A 19,447-nucleotide genomic window follows, 5' to 3' on the forward strand; every position below is an offset into this window, starting at 1 on the left:
CTGGGTGACAGGGTGTGGGCGGCAGCGCCGGGTCATTCGGGCCCCTCACCACATCGCCACGTTTTCAAAGTCCTGGGCTTCGGGAGTCTTCAAGCGGTGAATGTACCCCAAAGAATTGAAAACGATTGTTCAAACAAACCCGTGTGCCCAAGGTCACAAGAGCTCTGTCCACGACAGCCAGAAGGTTGTCCTTGGAGGACGCGCGGATAAACAGGCCGCAGCGCACTCATGCAGGGGAATATGACTCGGCCGCGAGAAGGAGCGCAGCCCGACACCCGCTGCCCCGTGGACGTGCCTGGAGGTGGCAGGGGCCAAACCTCGTGTGATCGCATCTCTACGACACGGGCAGAACAGGCACATCCTGAGATGGGGCAGGGGTGACTGATGATGCGGACCGTTTCCATCCAGGGGGCTGAGAAAGTTCTGGAACCAGACACAGGGGGATCGGTCTGTGTGCTGCCGCGTCCACATGGACTAACCGGTCTGCCTGGCCCACACCTGGAGCCTCTCCCGGGCCGCCCGCGCCACGATGTCATCTGCCTCCATAGCTCGGGTCCACACCCTGCAGCTTCGCCGAGTCTTCTAAAAACCCCTTAACGTGGACGTATCCATGTTCTGAATATTGTATCCACGTTCTGGGAGCTGGTTCTGCAGGATGGAGGGCTGGGGGTGACGAAGGGTGAGGGGGCACGGTATCCAGCTCCCAGCCCCCCGCGGCCCCTCTCTGGGTGGACGCCCAGGACAGACCACAGACTGCGCTCGGGAGGACCTCTTGGGAACTGAGGCTGACCAAGAGCCTTCCAGTGGGAACGAGGTCAGGGGTCAGGCCACACCAGGAGCTGCACACACACGGTGTCACTCCATCCTCAAACACCCACAAGGGAGGGACCGCCTTTATCCCCAGCTCACACATGGGGAAACTGAGGCACGGTCCATGCAGCCTCCGGTGCTGCAGTCTAGATCTGCCGCCCACGCCACAGACCACCAAAGCCTCGCTTGGCAGAGCCAGGCCACGGAGCAGGGGACATCCTGGGTGACTGGGCCATGATGTCTCAAGGCTGCCAGGGGCTGGGCCGAGCCCTCAGGGGGACACAGCTGCCCAGAGCGGAGGCCACACATAGTGCCAGCTTCAGGCTGGGAACCCGGTCAGTGAGTGGTGTCCCCAGGTGCAGGGTGGACAGGGGAGCATTCGTGGTCCTGAGTGCCCACCTTCTGCCCAGGGAGGGGAGCCCCCAGCCTCTGTCAGCCTCCCTCCTGCCAAGTGCAGGGACGGACATGGAGCCTGGACTGGCGGGCAGCCAGGGGCTGTCGGCTGCAGCCGTGCTCCCCTCCAGCATGTTGGCCCCCACCCGCATCTCCTCATCCCCTCCTGTCATGGGGAAGGGGACCTCCACAGCGGCCCGGGGCCTCCCCCTCTGGGCCTCCCTTCCCGGAGCCCAGGTCTCGGGCCCCGTCCACACTCTGCTGGACCAGGAGGAGGGAGTGTGCTCTTCCTCCCTCCTGCCCAGGGTGGGGAGCAGTCTTCCCTCTTCCCCGGTGGCACCTGCTGGGACTGGGACATGGGATCTGCCAGGCTCAGGGCTGTCTGAGACCCTTCAGCTCCTCCGGTGATTAAAATGTTCCGCGGCTCCAGGAGACGGGCGGGGAAACTCCAGGAGCCTGAACACTTCCTTGAGTCGTCGCGGCGGGTGGGAGAGCAGAGGGCGCACTGTGGTCTGAGGGGCCAGATGGCTGAGTCTGCTCCCCTGGCTCCCCTCACAGCTGTGTGACCTGGGCCCCTCGGGGTGGCTGGAGTCTGTGAAGCTGGGCAACCTCGGGGGGCACAAAGCAGGCCTGAGGCGGGCTGGGCTCCTCGCCAGGCCCACCCAGTCCTGGTGCCCACAGGGGGCCTGGGAGATGGGCATGGCATGGATCACACTCGTTCTGGACTGGCCACTGTGTGCAAGCCCCATCTGGGGCTGGGGCACAGGCCTTCCATGAAGACTGGTGGAGTGCTGGTGTGCCTCCCCTGGGCTGCCCAGTGTCCGGGGCAGAGCTGGGGTCAGGGGCTCTGCAGCCACCACCAGGCTGGCCCGAGGCCAGGTGCCCGCGGGATGCCTGCTGGGAGCCCGAGATGAGGGGCCAGGTGCCCGCGGGATGCCTGCTGGGAGCCCAAGGTGAGGCCAGGTGCCCGCGGGATGCCTGCTGAGAGCCCGAGGTGAGGCCAGGTGCCCGCGGGATGCCTGCTGAGAGCCCGAGGTGAGACCAGGTGCCCGCGGGATGCCTGCTGAGAGCCCGAGGTGAGGGGCCAGGTGCCCGCAGGATGCCTGCTGGGAGTCCAAGGTGAGGGGCCAGGGCAGTGTCTGGCCATCCTCCAGGCCCCGCCAGTCCCCCTCCCTGTGGGTGGCTTCCCAGAAATGCCAGGGCCTGCAACCTTTCTGTGTCGCTCCTCCTGCTGGGGTCCTGGAGCTGAGGCTGAGCAGGCAGACTGCCCCCTCCCGCTGTGCTGGCCGTGACTCAGTGTCCCTCTGTGCAAAGGGAGAGTAGCAGCCTGGGGTCATGTACAGGTACAGGCCCCAGGGAACTCTTGGGGGGCATCGTTACTCAGCCATCCCCTCCCCTGCCTCCCCCTGCCTCAGCTCACTCTAGGGATCAGGGCCCCTGGCTACAGGCCCAGGCCAGGCCGCCCACAGGGGGGATTCATGAGAGGGACCAACCCCAGAGACAGAGGCACTTGAGGATGTGTCCTCCAGAGCGGCCCTGGGAGGAAGGGAGCTCCCTGTCCCTGGGAATGTGCAAGCACAGTCTGGAGGGAGTGTTGGGGGGCCTCAGAGCCTCCCTGACCCCACGGCAGGTCCCAAGCCACTGCCTGAACACGGCAGGGGAAAGAGCAGTGGGCGAGTACCTCAGTGTGTCCCGAGACTCAATTTTCTCATCCCAAATGCAATTTGGAAACAAATCCAATAAGCCTGCATATCACTCAGCTGCTGCTTTGAACCCCAACACTGGCAATCGGTCTGACTGAGGATTCAAGCCCAGACACCCCGCAAGGCTGGGGGGTGGGAAGGGGCCGGGGGGTGCTGGTCACTCCCAGCACTGGGCACCGGGCCAGCCGTTTATCCACAGCAGCCCCACGCAGCGGATGGCATAACCCACCTGCGCAGACGAAGAAGGTGCGGGACCACCTGCCCAGCCACAGGGTAGACAAGGACAGGGCCGGACTCCAACCCAGCCATCTTCTGTGGCATGTTCACCTCTGTCTCTGGACTGTGGGCGGGGAGGCAGGGGATCTGCACTGTCCGGGGTGGGGGGCCCAGTGCCCCTGACAGGCACCCAGGCAAGTCCTGTGGACCAGCCTTGCTGTGGGGCCCGGTCATCCCGGAGCACCTGCCTCGGGGGCCATGTCCGGTCACGTCCCCAGGGTCTCCCGAGCTTGGCTCTGGCCCCGTGTTCAGCAAGCTCCCTGGGTCAGCAGGTTCTTGGGGGACACACCCCAGGCAGCTCTGGCCTCGGGGAAAAGACGCTGTGTGGACAGGTGGGGCCAGTGGTCTCCCCTTTGGCCCCATCCTGAGTGGGCCCTGTGTGTCCAATGCCATCAGGAGACACAAAGCAGAGAGGCCCCCCTGACCTCTTGCCCTTGAGGACAGGCTCAGGTTCAGTCTTGGTTGGGGAAATCTGGGGCGACTGTCCCTGAGGCCCACATTTATGAAGCACCTACTCTGTGCCAGGGGGTGGAGATGCTGGGCCCCATGGCCCCTGCCATCAGGGCACAGAGGTTAGGACCCCAGGAGGGGGCACAGCCAGGCTGAGGGTGGTGTATCTGAGGTCTGGGGCTGGTGCGGCCCAAGTTGGACGGGACAGTGGGGGGAATGGAGGGGCAGGGGCTGTGGGACAGGGGCCGTGCATATCCTGCAGGTGGACTGTTGGGGAGCTCCCATGGGGCTAGTGAGGGGTGGGGGGGAAAGGCCAGCAGGCCACGGGAGGCAGGGGAGAGGCGGCAGGCCGTGGAGGGAGGAGGCACCCCCGCCCAAGCACAGCCGCTGTCCCGCCCCCTCCCCGTAACATTTTTGCGGCCAATGCTGCCCTCTGCTGGTCATGTTGGGCACTGCCCCTGGCGTTTGCCTCGCTGACCAGGATGGGGCCAGGATGAGCTGTGCCCTGGGGACCAGGCATACTTCCTGCTCCTGCGGCCTCCGCCGTGAGCCTGGAGCTGCGTGGCCTTGTGGACACTGTCGGGATATGCGTCCATCTGTGTGGGGAAGACCTGGGTGTCTGGCTCCAAGGTGTCCCCCGGAGGCTGAATTCAATCAACTCCCCCTCAAAGCCAAGTCCACCCCCCTGCGTGTCCAGGGGAACTTCCCACTGGGACAAGTAGGACAGCAGGGGATAACGGGGCCTGGCTTCAGGCCACAGTCCCAGGTGCAATTCTGGGCAGATGCCACATGTGGGCCAGCATGGGTGGGGTGGGGGCCTGCCTGGCCCTTTAAGAGAGCTGCTAGGGGAGGGGGCCTGTTGCCCAGCAACAGGACGGCTTGTATGTACCTGTCGCCGGGAGACCAGAAGTGTCCTGCTGGGCACAGAGTGGCCCGGAGCTGCCCTGCTGACCTCCTTCGTCCCTCGTCCCTCGCAGGGGAGCGGGTTTGGCTGGCACCATGGCGCACACGGACGTGCTCTTGACCCAGCAGCTGGCCCCGCAGACGGTACCAGCCTGCGAGCTGCCCCGCAAGCTCTACGACGTGGCCCGGAACACGGGCGCCTACACGTCCTCGGGCCTGGCCACCGCTGGCTTCCGCTCGGCCAGGTACCTGGTGGACGAGTGGTTCCAGAACTGCTATGCCCGCTACCACCAAGCCTTCGCCGACCGCGACCGGTCAGAGGGGCAGCGCCATGAGAGCCGGCAGCTGGTGGCCGCGACGGAGGCCCTGGCACAGTGCACGCAGGAGGATTCCACCGGGAAGGTGGGCGCGCGCCTGCAGGACACGCACTGCTGGAAGTCGGAGCTGCAGCACGAGGTGAGTGAGCTGGGTGCCGAGACCGACCTGCTGCTGGCCCAGAAGCAGCGGCTGGAGCGCACCCTGGACGCCACCGCCGTGCCCTTCTCCATCACCACCGACAACCTGCAGTGCCGCGAGCGCCGCCAGCACCCCGACCTCGTCCGCGACCACGTGGAGATGGAGCTGCTGAAGGTGCGTGGCCCCTTCTGCCCCGAGAGCCGCAGGCCCGGCCGCCCTCCCCACTCTCCAGGGAGCGAGGCCTGCCCAGGGCCGAGGGCCGCGGGTTCACACATGTGCCCCCATGATGCGGGCTGACACCGGGTGGGCGCACGCGGGCGCGGGGAGCCCGTGCCCCCCTGCACACACAGGAATACGCAGAACATGTAACCCTTGGCGCGTGCAGACACGTGTAGAGCGCACGCCCAGGTCTACACCCAGACACAGAGACGCTGGCTCTGTTTGTAGGTTGGGGACCAACAAGGTGCTAGGGCAGGGGTGTCAGTGCTCAGGCCATCCAGGACGGAGGTGCCATCCCTGACCCCAGAAGGGTGCCCGGTCTGACCTTCCTGGAGCCCGGTCCTCACAGTGGACCCTGGGTGAGGCTCAGCTCCTTGCAAGGTGGGCCCCAGCTTGGACCTGCTGGTTTGGGGACACTATGGCCTGGGGGCAGGTCCTAGTGTAAGGGTTTGAGAAGGTATGGGGGCTGGAGCTGGACCTCACATCAGCTCACCCCAATCCCATGTCCAGGGCCCCTGCAGGGCCCCCACCCCCATTATGGCTTATCCTGGGGTAAGGGTGAGAGAAGTCACACCTGGACATGTGTTGGGGACATTTGCCTGAGGATGGGACACTCAGAGGCCACTGAGGCAGTGAGGGGTCTGGCCAGGTCCATCTGCAAGCCCTGATGCCCCTCCACACACACCCCAAGGATGGGGAGGGGCCTGAGTTGAGTCCTGTGGGCGGCTGTCTGAGGTCTGGGAGGCAGGCAGGGCCAGGGTCCTGGGTCCCTTGGGTCCTGGCACCTGCTGGGAAGCCCCTCAGGTCACCCTAGGTCATTCAGATTAAGCCTGACTCTGAGCTCTTGAAGGCCTCGCACACCATTGCGCTCCCTTCCCTGATGCCTGTGGTAGAAATCCAGGCCCAGCCCAGTATTTAAGTGTGGATGGGTGAGGGTGGGATGGAGGTCATGGTCATACTACAAGGAGTCTTTCCCATTCCACGCTCAGTGGGACCTGTCCTTGGGGCAGCCCCACAAGGATCAGGTAGTTGCCCAGGCCAGTCCCCTGCTCCAGGCACCTCTCAGAGCCTGGGGGGGGTGCTTACCTGTGAACTGCAGGGTGTGGGCATTCCTGGGAGATGCAGGGCGCCCCCTGCACACTCCAAGCTCAGCCCAGAACCTTGAGTCCCTCCCCTCTCCCAGGCCCCAACCCCCTCCTTGGTCCCCCACCACCTCACCCCCACACTCAGCTGCTCAACAACCTCCCAGGGCTCTGGCTGCAACGCCCCTGCCCTGAGCCAAGAAACTTACCCCCTCCCCCCACCCCTCCCAATGTGAAAACACCAATGGTCCAGGGACAGGGAGACAGACCCAGAGGACAGACCCTGACATACGTGGGTTTAGAGCCAGACGGAGGCCAAAATCCAAATGGGGGGAGGGGGACTGTGCACAGAAAACAGAGCCATTGTAGTAGCAGAAAGACACACAGGGTCCCCCTTGAATGCTCAGTGGAGGAGAGAGGGCCTCTCTGAGCCCAAGGCCCCGAGGGGCAGGCCGGGAGGGCCCCTCGTTCCCAGGGTGTTGTTGGCCACCAGTGCTCGGGGCGGGGGGGCTGCAGGGATGGCCCCTAGAGCCCAGGGGCTGCTGGGTGGGTGCCAGGCAAGTGGGAGCTGCCTCTGGTGACAGTCCCAGCAGCTGGTAGAAGCCCCTAGGATAAAACCCCACGCTCTGCTACACCAAACAGAATGTTCAAAAGCCCAGAACAAACCCAATGAGAAAGAGCTGGGCTCATCCCTCGTCTTCCAGGAAAGAGACGGGAGGTCAACAAGCTGGCTTTCCAGCCCGAGGTTTCCCAGCCAGGGGTCAGGTGTTGGCCTGGGCATTTAAGGGGCTGACCATGGGCCCACACCAGCCTGGCCATCCTCAGATCCTCACCAGGGAGTGGGGTCTTCTCCCCCAGGAGGCCGAGCTTATCCGGAACATTCAGGAGCTCCTAAAAAGGACCATAATGCAGGCCGTGAACCAGATCCGGTGGGTCTCAGTGGTCCCACACCCGCCCCTGTCTCCTCACCCCTTGGGCTGGCTCTGGGCAGGAAGTTGGGGTGAGCAGGTCGGAGTCTCAGAGAGGTGGGGGCTTGTCCCAGGTCTCAGCCAGGAGTACAGAACAGGTAGGGGCAACTGGTGGGGGTGCAGACTCCTGCATGGCCTGGGGGCCTGGGCGTCCAGAACCCAGGTCAGCTTTCCAGGGCAGGGAGCAGGTGCTCCTGGACGCTGTTGGCCAGGCAGAGCCTGGGTGGCCTGAGGACCCCCCTACTGGGCAGATGAGGTGGCCTGGTTCTCAGTGGAGAATGGGGGGGTGTGCTTGCTCCTGGGGGTGGCACCCAGTGCCCCACCCCAAACGCAGACCCCGCCCACCCCAGGCTGAACCGTGAGCACAAGGAAACGTGTGAGATGGACTGGTCTGACAAGGTGGAGGCCTACAGCATCGACCAGACCTGCGCCCTCTACCACAACCAGAGCACGGAGGTGCAGTTCTACCCGCACACTGCCAAGTTCGAGGAGAGGTGGGCCACCTCAGCCCCAGCCCCTCCCAGGGACCCTCCCCCAAACACCTGTCTCCACCCCGGCGCCCTCTGCTGGGGACCCTCCCCCAGGTCCCCGGCCCCTGATGCCCTCACACGGAAGGCCCTCGGTGCAGCTCTTCTGCTCCTAGGCTGGGCCGGCCAGCAGGACCCCGCAAGCGCCCAGCCCCGCACAGGTCACCAGGGGCTTGGGGACTGCGGAGGGAGGCAGGACCTGGGGGCTTACCTGCAGCTCCTCGAGCGGCTGACAGGGGGCGCGCAGCCACCACACAACGCCGCGCAACCTCGGGGGCGCTGGGGGCGCGAGGGGGGCACCGGGACGCAGGGTCCGGTGTGTGCGGGGGCCGCGGAGCCGCGCTGGGGGTGGTGATTTGTGCTGGAGCGCAGTGGTCTCGGGGAGCGGGGAGCGCGGGAGGGCCGGGTGGGCTGGAGCCGTTGGCGAGTGCCCCCACCGACCGCGGCGCCCGCCGGTCCCTGCCCGCAGCGCCTCCACGCCGGAGACGTGGGCCCGGTTCACCCAGGAAAACCTGTACCGCGCGGAGCGCGAGCGCCTGGCCTCGGTCAACCTGCGGGTACTCATCGACTGCATCCTGCGGGACACGGCCGAGGACCTGCGGCTGCAGTGCGACGCTGTGAACCTGGCCTTCGGGCGCCGCTGTGAGGAGTTGGAGGACGCGTGCCACAAGCTGAAGAACCACCTGCACAAGGTGAAGCCCCGCCCCCGCGCCCCGGCCCCGCCCCCATCTGCCCGGGCCCCGCCCCCGCGCCCAGGTCACATCCACCCGCGCTGGTCCCGCGCCGGCCCCGCCCCCGCCTGCCCGGGCCCCGCCCCCGCGCCCCGCCCTGGCCCGGCCCCACCCAGGCCACGTCCGGTCCCCTGCCCAGGCCAGTCCCTGGAGCTGAGCATCTGTAACTACAGAGCGACCAAACTCCTTGTGGCCCAGCCCCGCCCCTGGCTTGGTCACACCCTGGCCTGGTCCCGGCCCCTCCTCTGTCCTGTCCATCCTGAGGGACCCCAGGCTCAAGGCAGGCACTCCTCCCTGGGCCCTCACTAAGCCAATGAAAAACCAGGTGACATTGGGAGTGGCTGTCAGGCATGAGAAAGAGGGAAGGTGGCAGGCGGTGGCCGGGCCTGGTAGGGCTCTGACCCTGGGCTCTCAGGGTGCCCTTTGCTGCCGCCACGTCTCTTCGGTTCTTCACCAGGGTAGGGGGCCTGGTGACCAGCAGGGTGGGGTGGAGCACTCAGGCCAGAGCTGTGGACATCAGGCTTTGCTGTCCCACCCCGACCCTCTGGGTGCCCTTGGCAGGGCCGAGGTGGCTGTACACATCTTCCTGCCTCCATACGTCCCCCCCAGTCCGTGGACAGGGCCGGCGAGGAGGAGGGGTGGGGTGGGGGTCACGCCGGCACCCCCAGGGACTGTCCTGTGTGCAGACGCTGCGGGAGGTCACGGACCAGGAGCACAACATTGCAGCACTGAAGCAGGCCATTAAGGACAAGGAGGCACCTCTGAAGGTGGCCCAGACCCGTCTGTATCAACGATCACACAGGCCCAACGTGGAGCTGTGCCGGGACGCCGCCCAGTTTAGGTGCCGCCGTGGCTGTGGTCCCTGGGGCGGTCCTGAGCGGGACAGCTCACCACCCACCCTCCGTGCTGGCCCCCGACCCCCGCCCCCCTGCCAGCCGGGCCTCCCTTGGCCTCTGGGCCCCATGAACACCCCGCTCCTCGCAGCCTGCAGGCCTGTCGCAGAGACACACAGGCTTGCACACGGAGCTGTCCCCATGGCCCACCCCCGCCCAGCACGACTAGACACGGATGTGCCTTTCGGGCACTAAGTGTCAGGGACAGCGTAGCTCTTCCTGCTTCACCCCGTGCTGCACAATCGTCCCTGAAAGGGATCTCGGGGTCTGAGAGGCTGAGCCGCTGAGGCCCCCGGCTGCCCTGCCCACACCACCTTGGGCACGCCATCCAGACCCCCGACAGCACGAGTGGCCCCGGCCCTGGCTCAAAGCCAAGGTGGGATCGTGTCCCTAGTGTTCCTGACTTACCGAGTACCAGCTGCCCTCGTCAGCAGAATACCCCTGCCCGGCATTCTTCCCTCCTGCCCTCAGCACACCCCGGGGACTGGGGCCTTGTGCAGGGCCAGGGGTCCGTCCAGCCGGCCTCCAGGCCCCAGGAATAAAGGGAACCGGGAGCCTCAGCGCACCCCTGGCATTGCATAGAATTGCTGCATGGTGTCACTGCACTCAGCCCTGCAGAGCCCTGCCCATGCGGGCTTTCCCCTCCAGCCAGGGGGCGGGGCAGGCCAGGAGAAGTCCCAGCTCAGGCCCAGCGCCGTGGCCCTGCAGGCACGCTACACACCCTCTCCCACATGCCGTAGGGCCTGTGTGGCATCCTGGCCCAGCCCAGTCCACGTGGCTGGCAGGTTTCCCTTTGGGACTTTTGGGTCCTCTTACGGCCCAGCAGCTTGGCCTGGACCCCTCATCAGGGCTCCTGGGCCTTGCCTGTCCCAGCCTGGAGGCCCCAGCTCACACCTCCCTCCCCCCCGCCCCACAGGTTGGTGAGTGAGGTGGAGGAGCTGAACGTGTCCCTTGCGGCACTGAAGGAGAAGCTTCTAGAAGCAGAGCAGTCTCTGCGCAACCTGGAGGACACGCGCATGAACCTGGAGAAGGACCTGGCCGTCAAGACCAACAGCCTCTTCATCGACCGCCAGAAGTGCATGACCCACCGTGCCCGCTACCCCACCATCCTCCAGCTGGCTGGCTACCAGTGACCGGGGCTGGCACCACGGCGTGTGCCCCTCCAATAAAGAGCATGTTAACTTTCTACTTGTCCATGTGGTTCTGGGTGGAGTCCAGATGCTGCAGCCTGGGCAGGTGGGCTTGATCTACAGACCCACCCGGCCAGGCCGGTGGGAGGTGGGGGCTCAGAGCCTTTGCCAGGGCCATCCTTGCTGCCTGGGCGGCCCCGGTTACCACCTGGAGAGGATTGTAAGGCCCCTGCGTTGCGCACCTTGGACCAGTGGCCTGGCCCCCCAGGAGCTCTGAGCCCGCGGAGGCTCAGACGGGGGCCCTCTGCCCTCCTGAGCCGCCTGCAGGACCCTGCAGAGGAAGTGTCCCCTCCTGCTGCCACAGAAGCCACAGCACTTGTCACTCCAGCAATGACCAGAGCCCCAGCTTTTTCCTCCATGTGCCCTGGACACTGTCCCTGTGCGACTGGCCGGCTCTGCCCCGAGGGACTGGGCCCAGGGTTGCGGGCATCCATGCAGTGCCCCAAAGCTCCTGCAGGGCGCCAGGCAGGGCCTGGGACAGTGAGTGGGCAGAAGACCCGTGGGGCCTCTCCCTGCCAGCTCCACCTGGCCCTGGGTGGGCACCCAGGGGGACAGATGCCTGGGGACCCTGAGCCGGGGGGGCCCTCCACTCCTAGCCACCTTGGTCACCTTGGGTAGCCAGTGTCCTGTCCAGCCTCTTCTTAACCAGTGGGTGAGTCGGGCTGAGGTACAGTGGATAGAGGGTTCCCAATGCCCACCTGGCCACGCACCATTCCTCGCCCTGTGTCCAAGGCTCCGTGTCAGGGCTCCGTGCAAGGAGGCCTCTGTCACTGTCCCCACCCCGCCCTCGACAGACAGCTCCCGGTCACTGTCTGCCCGCCCAGGGCAGCTCATCAACAGGACTCAGGGGAGCATCCGTCCCGCCGCTGGGAGCTGTTAACTCCCTCTGCGTGCGCTCGGGCCACTTGGCCCCATCGTAGCCAGGGCGGAGGCAGCGTCCCCTGTGCAGAGGGCCTTCTCGTCCAGGCCCCGCCCCCGGTGGCGGCGGCTGGGATCTGAGGGGCGAGGTGGGGGCTGAGCACAGCTCATTGTCTCGGGTGGGCTGGGGGCCCCGGGCTGGGAGGGCACAGCACAGCCCCCAGGGGCTGCACGCTCACTGTCTGTGGCTGTCTCATGGCTGCCTGTGAGCTGGAAAGTTTGTCCTCCTGTGGAGACAGACCACCAGGCCGTGGAGCTGAGGGACGGCTTCCCGGAATCCCGACCCCCACCGCCTGGCCAGGCTCATGGGAAAGGTGAGGGCACGATGCAGCCCGGGGGTCTCCAGCAGCCTTGGACACCTTGACCCTGCTGGGCTCACGGTGGCGCAGCTGTGGACCCGGGGCCCTGAGGCCACCGGGGTCGGGGGAGAGGGAGCAGGGTCACGTCAGGCCACCAGAGCGGTAGGAGGGGTGCCGTCAACCCTGGGCCCGCACTTCAGTCTCTGTCTGGGGGTGGATCCCAGGACTCTGGGGGGTGGGCTGGGGCGGGGCAAGCGTGGTGGGGGTGGGGGGAGGGGAATGTTCAGGGGCTGCAGTGTCGCCCCCTCCCCGCTCCCCCTGCAAGCCCCTGATGCCCCAGAGCTGCCCCAGCACAGCTGGGTTACCCCTGGCTTCCTTGGGTTTCCCTGTCTGTGGAGCCCTCCAGCCTGGCCCCACGGTCACTCTCACGGTGAGTGAGTGAGCCCGCATGGTGCCGGGTTCCGGAGCCTGCGTCCAGGCCTCCCAGGACCCCCTGCATTGCCCCCTTTGGTGAAGTCTGTGGTAACAGGCACCTGGCCTACTCCCCGGACCCCCATCTAGGACTGCTGCTGCACTGGAGGCTTTGAGGCATCTGGTCCCACCTGCCCAGGCTTGAGTCAACGGTCAGTGTGGCCTTCCTGGGCTGCAGCGGGCTGGAGACAGGGAGGGAGCCCAGCCCCCCTGCGGCTGACGCTGTGGCCCTCTGTGGGCCGCGACCCGTGGGACCGTGACGCTCAGCCACGCTCCTGTTGTCACGGAGATGTGAGGCGGCGTGTCTAAGGAAGGCTATTTCTGTCCAGGTCCTCCCGCCACCTGCTGAGTCACCCTCAGCCCCTGCTGACCACCTGCACCCAAGCAAACACTCTGCAGCCAGGGGCCCACCCACCCAGACCGCAGGGACCCCAGGGCCCCTTCCAGCCCCTTCATCCCACACCTGCCCCTCTTGAGGAGGCACCCCCCACATACAGGGCAAATTTAGCTCACTGTCCCCCCTCCCCCAGGGAAGTACAGTGACGGCCCATCTCCCGGGGTGGGGGCAGCTCTGCTTGCTGGTGTCAGGAGAGGTGCAGAGCAAGGGACATTGGGGGCCTGCAGCATGGCCAGAGTCTGCCAAGACCCCCAGTGGCTAGGCTCTTCCTGCTTCCGTCCACCACAGGGGACGCCCCCAGCCCCTCTGAGCCCATCGATGTCCATTTTACAGGTGGGTAAACTGAGGCTTGGACCCAGGGAGCAGCAGAGCTCGGGCCGCAGAGGCCATAGGGGTACTTCCAGAGAGGCCCCCCCGACCTGCCCTGGGCCCACCGGCCCCCCCAGGGACGCCGTGCTGGGAAGTAGGCGCTGCCTCATGCGCCCCCCCGAGTGGCTCTGGCGAAGCCGCCTGGTCTCAGAGCCAAGCCCGCACCCGGCACGCGCTGACAAGGTGTGGGGACATGTGGGGCTGGTGAGTCAGGGCACAGGGCCTCGGGCTTCACCCCTCCTCCATCGGTGCCCCCTGCAGACGGGGGGGCGGTGAAGACAGCCGTGCCCAAAGGGGGGGACCGGGCTGTCTGCTGTGGTGTGAGCTGGGAGCTCCAGGGCTCAGCTCCAGCTGGTGCGGCCCTGCCCACGGCCCTCACACCTCGTGCCCCCTCAGCCTGGCCAGGGAAGCCCCCACAGGCGGGGCCGCTCCTGTCTCCCTCTCTTCCGTCCGGGACCCTCCCTGGTCATCAGTCCCCCAGGCCATGACTGCTGCCTCCCCCACAGGCTGCGGGCTTGGGTGGGGGGGATGCTTACCAGGGAATCACGTGTTCCCACATCCAGAGGCCAAGGCGCCGGGCCCGGTCCCTCGGCCCAGTGTCTAGCTGTGTAGACCCAGAGCAGGGACAAGGCCAGGCTCTGGTGTGGGCTCGGCTTTGGCTCGCAGTGGGTGCAGCCAGCCCCTTCCTGCACTCCTGGGGGGGAGGGGGGCACTCACAGGGTCCGCCCTTTATCTTCCGAAAGGCTGGGCTAAGGCCGAGGAACCCCCATGGGAGGTCACGGCACATCTGCCCTGCTGGACACCGGAACCCTGGGATGGCACAGAGGGAGGTGGGGGCAGACATTGGCCAGAGACGGGAGGGTGTCCCTGTCACCGGCTGGGCCTGGTGCAGGCATGGTGGCCCTGGTCTGTGCCTCCCCACGTTGGCCTCCAGCCCCTCACCAGACTCCGCCCAGTCTCAGCTCCGGCCTGCCTCCCTGCCAAGTGTCTGCACCCCAGACGGAGGACAATGGCCAGCCCAAAGAGCTGTCCCCCGACTCACCAGTCCCAGACACCCCAGGCCCCCCGACCCCCAGACCCATGCCATGGCACAGAGGCTGGCAGGAGGACCCTGGGGCCCCCATGGCAGGGCCGCGCAGCTCCTGCGGCAGGTGCGGGCGGAGGGCAGGCTGGGGGGCGGGAGGCAAAGCCCCGCGCGGTGCCGGCCCAGGAGCTCTGAAGCTGGCTCAAGGCTTGTTGGTCTTGGATGGTCCAGGGGAAGCCGTGGGCGCCTGGGGTGGGCATGAAAGGGCTCTTTCACGGGCCTTCAGGGCAGTGACCCCGGAGACAGCCAGGCAGGCAGCGGCGCCCGACTGCGTAATGGTAACAAGGGGTATGGGGGTGGGTAGGGGGTCCTCACAGGCACCCCGGGCAGGCTGAGCTTGGAGGGGGTCGTCTGTGCTCCCCTCCAGGCCTCAGAAGGAGGGAGGCTCCAGCCCAGACCATCTGCTGGGCAGGCCCAGGGGGCCACAATGCTGGAGACCCCAGGCACAGGCCTGCCTTTGGAGTGAGATCCCCCAGAGGGTCCTGTCAGGTCCCTCCACGGGAGGAATCCAAGGGTCCAGCGCAGCCAGGAGGGCAGGTCAGGGTCTGCTGGGCTCCGGGGGGTGAGGTGGTAAACAGAAGGGATCTCCCCTCCAGGAAAGCTCAGCCTGAGAGTGGGTCACACCCCCACCATGCAAGAGGAAGAAACGCATCCTAGGCTGCAGTCCCCGAGGGCTTCCTGGAGGAAGGTCCTGTGTCTTTTCTCAGCGGGGCTGCATGACAGGGAAGAGCAAGGACCCCGAACTCACACTCCTGCCCTTATAGGAGATCTGCCCTGGCTGAGCGTCCCGGATGCATCCAGGGGAAGCACGGATGGGCCAGGTGTCAGGCAGGGTCTCCTGGGGGAGGGGAGGCAGAAGCAGGAGGCCTAGGCCTGGTGGGGATTAAAGACCATTTTTTCCACCCTGGGGAGCCTCCCAAGTTGCTTTCCCTCCTCTGGCAGCTCAGGGGGGTACCACCCTCTGCCCAGCTAGGCAGCTGGGGAGAAACTGCCTCGTGGAGGGCGCCACCCAACCTGGGCCCAGAGCCCAGCCTCCCGGCGCTGGGGCCCTGCCCTTCCCTGAAGCAGCCCAGCTGCCCCTCCCTGAGGGCTCCGCCGGCCACTGGTGGGTGGGGGCCTTGTGGAGCTGAATCAGAGCCCATCCCCCCATGACGGCTCCCCCTGAATCTGCCAGGTGCGGGGTCCCCAGCTGTGGGGGCTGCAGGCTGTTAGGGTACCTGCTACAGCCCTGAGCCAAGGCTGCAGGGAGGGGTGGGGAGGGGTGAGAAGGAGCCTGGAAACTCCGGCTGGGACAGCATGGGGCTGCCTTGGTCACCTTGCGGGGGGCTCCGGAGGGGCAGGTGCGAGCTGTCCCCCGTGCTGGCCCCTGCAGTGCTGCGTTGAGGAGGATTCGGAGGCCATGTCCAGGTGAAAGTGTGCAGGGATCCATTAATGATGTCTGTCAGGGGCAGGCGCTGAGGATCCAGGAGGCCCATAGCCAGGCACCCTGTCCGGGGCCCAGCGAGGCGCCTCCCCACACGGGCAGGTCCCTGGCCTTACCTGTCATCTGCCGCAGACAAGGGGGCACAGCCCAGGCAGCTGCGGGGCCTGGGGCTCCGTGGGGGCTCCTCCTTCTCAGACGCTGCCCCCCTCCCTTCCCCCCACCAGGCTCTGGCACGGATGGCAGCCTCCGGCCTCCTGCTCCTCCTGGGGCTGCCTGTGGGGGCCTGACCCGGCCTGGGGCTGCCCCAACGGCCATGTGTGCAGTGCTGTCGCCCTGCCTGGCCCCTGGCCACCCCCGGCCCCTACGCCCCCCGGAGCGCTGGGGAGCAGTGGGTGCCCCGCGTGCGGCCTGCCATCGACATCTCCATCCTCAAAGGTGAGTGTCTGTGGAGAGGCAACCCCACCCCACCCCTGCTCCCACAAGGACACCCCCGCTGAGGAGGCAGGACAGCCCCGACTGAGGCACCTGGGCCCCCGTTGGTGGGACGCTAAGCACCTGCCTCTCGGGTCCCCGACAGCTGTGGAAAAGGGGAAGCGAGGCAGCCTGGGCAGGGGGCTGTGGCAGAAGGGGGCCCGAGGCCTCTCGTCCTGCTCAGCCGCCCCGCGGCGGACCCCCAGGCCCAGCCTCCATGGGAGGCTGGAGGGAGGCCCGGGACCCCCTGGAAGAAGGCCAGCTCCAGGAGCCCTCACCCGGGAAGACTGGGCCGTAGCCGTCCTTAGTTAGACCTGCCAACTTCCCAGCCTCTCGTCCTGCACAGCCCAGGGCAGACCCCTCCTCTGGCCCCTCCCGACTGTCCCCACGTCCCCATGTCCCCACGTCCCCGCGTGGCAGGCAGCTCAGGCCCCAGAACAGACACAGCCTGGGGGCGTGGCTTCTCCTGGCCCCCGTGACTCTGGGCCCCACACCCTAACCCACGGTTCCCATTTGCCCCCGCTCGTCCCCCTGCAGGCGAGAAGGGTGAACAGGGGGTCAGAGGTCCCTCTGGCAGGAGCGAAAAGGAGGGTCCGCCGGGCGCCGGGACCTCTGGGGCCGCAAGGGCCAGAAGGGGCAGGCGGGGCTGCCGGGCTCCCTGTGTCAGTGCATCTACGCGGCCTTCTCCGTGGCCGGCGGGAGGGCCTGCACCCACCGCTTCCAGGCCGTGCCCTTCCACACGGAGCTGGTGAACCTCGACGGGGCCTTCCACCCAGCGTCCGGCTGCTTCCTGTGTGCCGTGCCCAGCGTCTACTTCCTGAGCCTCAACGTGCACACGTGGAACTACAAGGAGACGTACCTGCACATCGTGTGCAGCGGGCGGGCTGCCGCCATGCCCTACGCGCAGACTGGCGAGCGCGGCGTCATGCAGACCCAGAGCCTGCTGCTGCCCCTGGCCGCCGGAGACACCGTCTGGGTGTGCCTGTTCCAGTGGGACCGCAACAACGCCATCTACGGTGAGCACGGCGACCTCTATATCACCTTCAGCAGCCACCTGGTCAAGCCGGCCGCAGAGCTCTAGCCCCCCACAAAGCCCAGCCCCCCACGGCTCACCCACCCCGGACGCCGCCCCGCGCGACCTCACCCTGGAAGCTGGGGAGCTGCGGCAGCTCAGCCTGCGGTGTTTGAGCACTGACTGTGTGCAGTGATTGAGCGTCAGCTGCATGCAGGCACTGAGCAGAGCGCCAGGGACGCGGCCAGAGCAAGACAGACTAGGGGCCACCCCGGTCGGGGGTGGACACAGACCGGACGTCCACACTGAGACGTTCGGGAGGGAGACCCGTGGTCATTGGCACGCGGTGGGCCGGGTGGGCCGTGGCGGGGCGGGCGGGGCAGCTCCATGGCCACGGGTTTGCCCTCAGGGTGGAGACATCTGTTCTGCTTATAAATAGCTGAGCCCAGAGACGTTTGTGGTGCTCCTGCTGGCCGGACGCTGGGGAGGCGGGTGGGGCGGTCCCCGTAGACACTGCCGCTCAGAGCCGATTCCAGCAAGAAACATGCAGAACCCCAGGGGTGTACGAGGGTGGCCAAGGCGCAGAGACAGGATGGCGTCAAGCGGAGCGGGGGTGTGGTCCTGGGCCAGGGACGAGAGTCTCGTCCTTGGGGTGAACACAGGGCCCAGCATCCCCTCGTCTGTCTGGATGGTGGAGGAAGATTGCACCTCGATGTGCGCCCCAGAGCCCGGGGGAGCCCCAGACACCCCAGTGTCACCACGTACTTAGATGTGGCAGAGACGGAGCCTCTCGCAGGCTGCACGCCACCCCTTGCAGGCAGGGGTGTAGTTGGAGGGTGGCCACGTTCACTCCACAGCAGGGCTCCATCCACCCCCTGGGGCCACTGTGAGTCTGTTCCTTTCCTGGCTTGTGCACCCTGGCCTGGGCCTTCTGCCCAGCCCCTCCTGGGGCCCCATCACTACCGCCCCCTCCCTGGGCCTCCCCCGCATCTCCTCCTGCAGCTGCTCCCTCCTGAGCAAGGATCCTGGGGCAATGAGGCCACGGAGGCCGTGGCAAGAGCAGTGTCTGGTCTCGGCGAGCCCCACGAGCTGGATGAGGTCCCGGGCTGCGGCGAGAGGCAGCTGGAGCGGCAGGCGGGCTGCCCTGGGCAGGATATGTTGGAGCCTTCCAGAAGGACGGTCCAGAGGCCGCCAGCCAGGGTGCGGGAGGAAGCAGAGGTGGCTGCTGGAAGCCCCAGAGCCCTCTCCCCTGTGGGTGCACCGGGAGCAGCCCCCTACAGGCCTGGCCGGGGGCCTCATGGGTACTGTCAGCACCAGATGTGGGGTTCCCTCTGTCCTCATTCACCCTGGGGCCCCCCCAAAAGCACCCAGGCCAGCCTGAGATAAATTCCCCGTACCTACCTGGTCCTGGCAGACCCCCGGGAAAGTGGTGCTGAGCCTGGGGAAGGGGGGTCATCAGGGACCATTGTCCCAGACTTTCAGACAGGGGCTCCTCCTGTCCCAGGACAGAGGGCCATACCCTTGACAGGTGGAGAAACTGAGGCCCAGCAAGGGTGTATAGAACCCCTAAGTGTGTATGGCGCAGGGAGCTGGCCCTCCATGGGCTGGGCTATTCCTACCAAGTATGGCCCTGGACAGAGGAAGGGGGCCTCACTGGGAGGGGCTGCCGGGACCCCCTTTGTTGTCCACACGGGGCCTGGGGTACAGACCCCTGCTAGCAGCCCACCCTGTGGCCAGGTCCTGAAGTCTCTTGAGCAGTGGGCATGCCCCACGGGTACTCTGGGTCCTGCCCCGCGTGGGTCCTAGGGTCCCAGGTATGAGACCCTCACACGTGCAGGTCCCACAGCCCATCCCGGCCAGTGGGGTGTCCCATGAGGAAGCTGAGACCCATGGGCATGGGTTCCTGTCACTCCGAAGTGCCAGCCCAGGCCCCCACGCCGGGTCCGTGTTCACACCAAACAGGGCCCTGACCTGAGGAAGTCATTGACTAGGAGGTCGGCACCGGCAGGGATCTGCACCCCAGGATGCAGAGCATCAGGGGGCTCAGCAGGAACCCCTGTCCCCCAGGAACACGCCAGCCCAAGCAGGCCCTGCTGGCTTCCATGGCAGGCAGCAGCCCAGGACACAGGGTAGGGGGCCAGGATGGGAGTCACAGGCTGGTGAAGCTGTGGCCCGATTAGATGCAGGACGGGGGCAGAGAGGACTATGGGAAGCAGTGGCCCTGGGCCCCCTGACCTGCGATGCCAAGCTGGGCAGGCTCTCAGACTGCACTGTGCCCTTTTATGACTGTGACAGCTGGACACAGCCAGGGCAGCGGTAACGGGCAGGGAGCTCAGGAGCAGCCTCAGGGGGTGGGGGGCAGAGAGGGCTCAGCGGCAGGGACCAAGCTGCCCAAACAGGAA

The 19,447-nt window shown here is 66.6% G+C and overlaps 2 protein-coding genes across 2 annotated transcripts; both read left to right on the top strand.

The window, feature by feature from the left end:
* The first annotated feature begins 4,007 nt into the window (after positions 1-4,007).
* TEKT4 (tektin 4) lies at positions 4,008-10,579 on the top strand. The gene is made up of 6 exons (XM_032425840.1): positions 4,008-5,165; positions 7,151-7,221; positions 7,611-7,754; positions 8,257-8,479; positions 9,205-9,359; positions 10,328-10,579. The coding sequence occupies exons 1-6, from the start codon at positions 4,632-4,634 to the stop codon at positions 10,542-10,544; spliced, it is 1,344 nt and encodes a 447-aa protein (XP_032281731.1). The 5' UTR covers positions 4,008-4,631; the 3' UTR covers positions 10,545-10,579.
* A 5,219-nt stretch (positions 10,580-15,798) lies between these two features.
* On the top strand, positions 15,799-17,114 carry C1QTNF8 (C1q and TNF related 8). Its single transcript, XM_032425701.1, is given in 3 exon segments — positions 15,799-15,997; positions 16,571-16,633; positions 16,636-17,114. Coding segments are annotated over 3 exon segments (741 nt in total).
* The last annotated feature ends 2,333 nt before the right edge of the window (positions 17,115-19,447 follow it).

Source organism: Phoca vitulina, unplaced genomic scaffold (genome assembly GCF_004348235.1).
Source record: "Phoca vitulina isolate PV1807 unplaced genomic scaffold, GSC_HSeal_1.0 scaffold33, whole genome shotgun sequence".
NCBI classification, from domain to species: Eukaryota; Metazoa; Chordata; class Mammalia; order Carnivora; family Phocidae; genus Phoca; species Phoca vitulina.

Bases quoted from the DNA above. Each gene is read 5' to 3' on its own strand.
- TEKT4 (XM_032425840.1), top strand. From the start codon at position 4,632: ATGGCGCACACGGACGTGCTCTTGACCCAGCAGCTGGCCCCGCAGACG. The intron at 5,166-7,150 runs GTGCGTGGCCCC...CTTCTCCCCCAG, and splicing joins TGGAGATGGAGCTGCTGAAG to GAGGCCGAGCTTATCCGGAA. The intron at 8,480-9,204 runs GTGAAGCCCCGC...TCCTGTGTGCAG, and splicing joins TGAAGAACCACCTGCACAAG to ACGCTGCGGGAGGTCACGGA.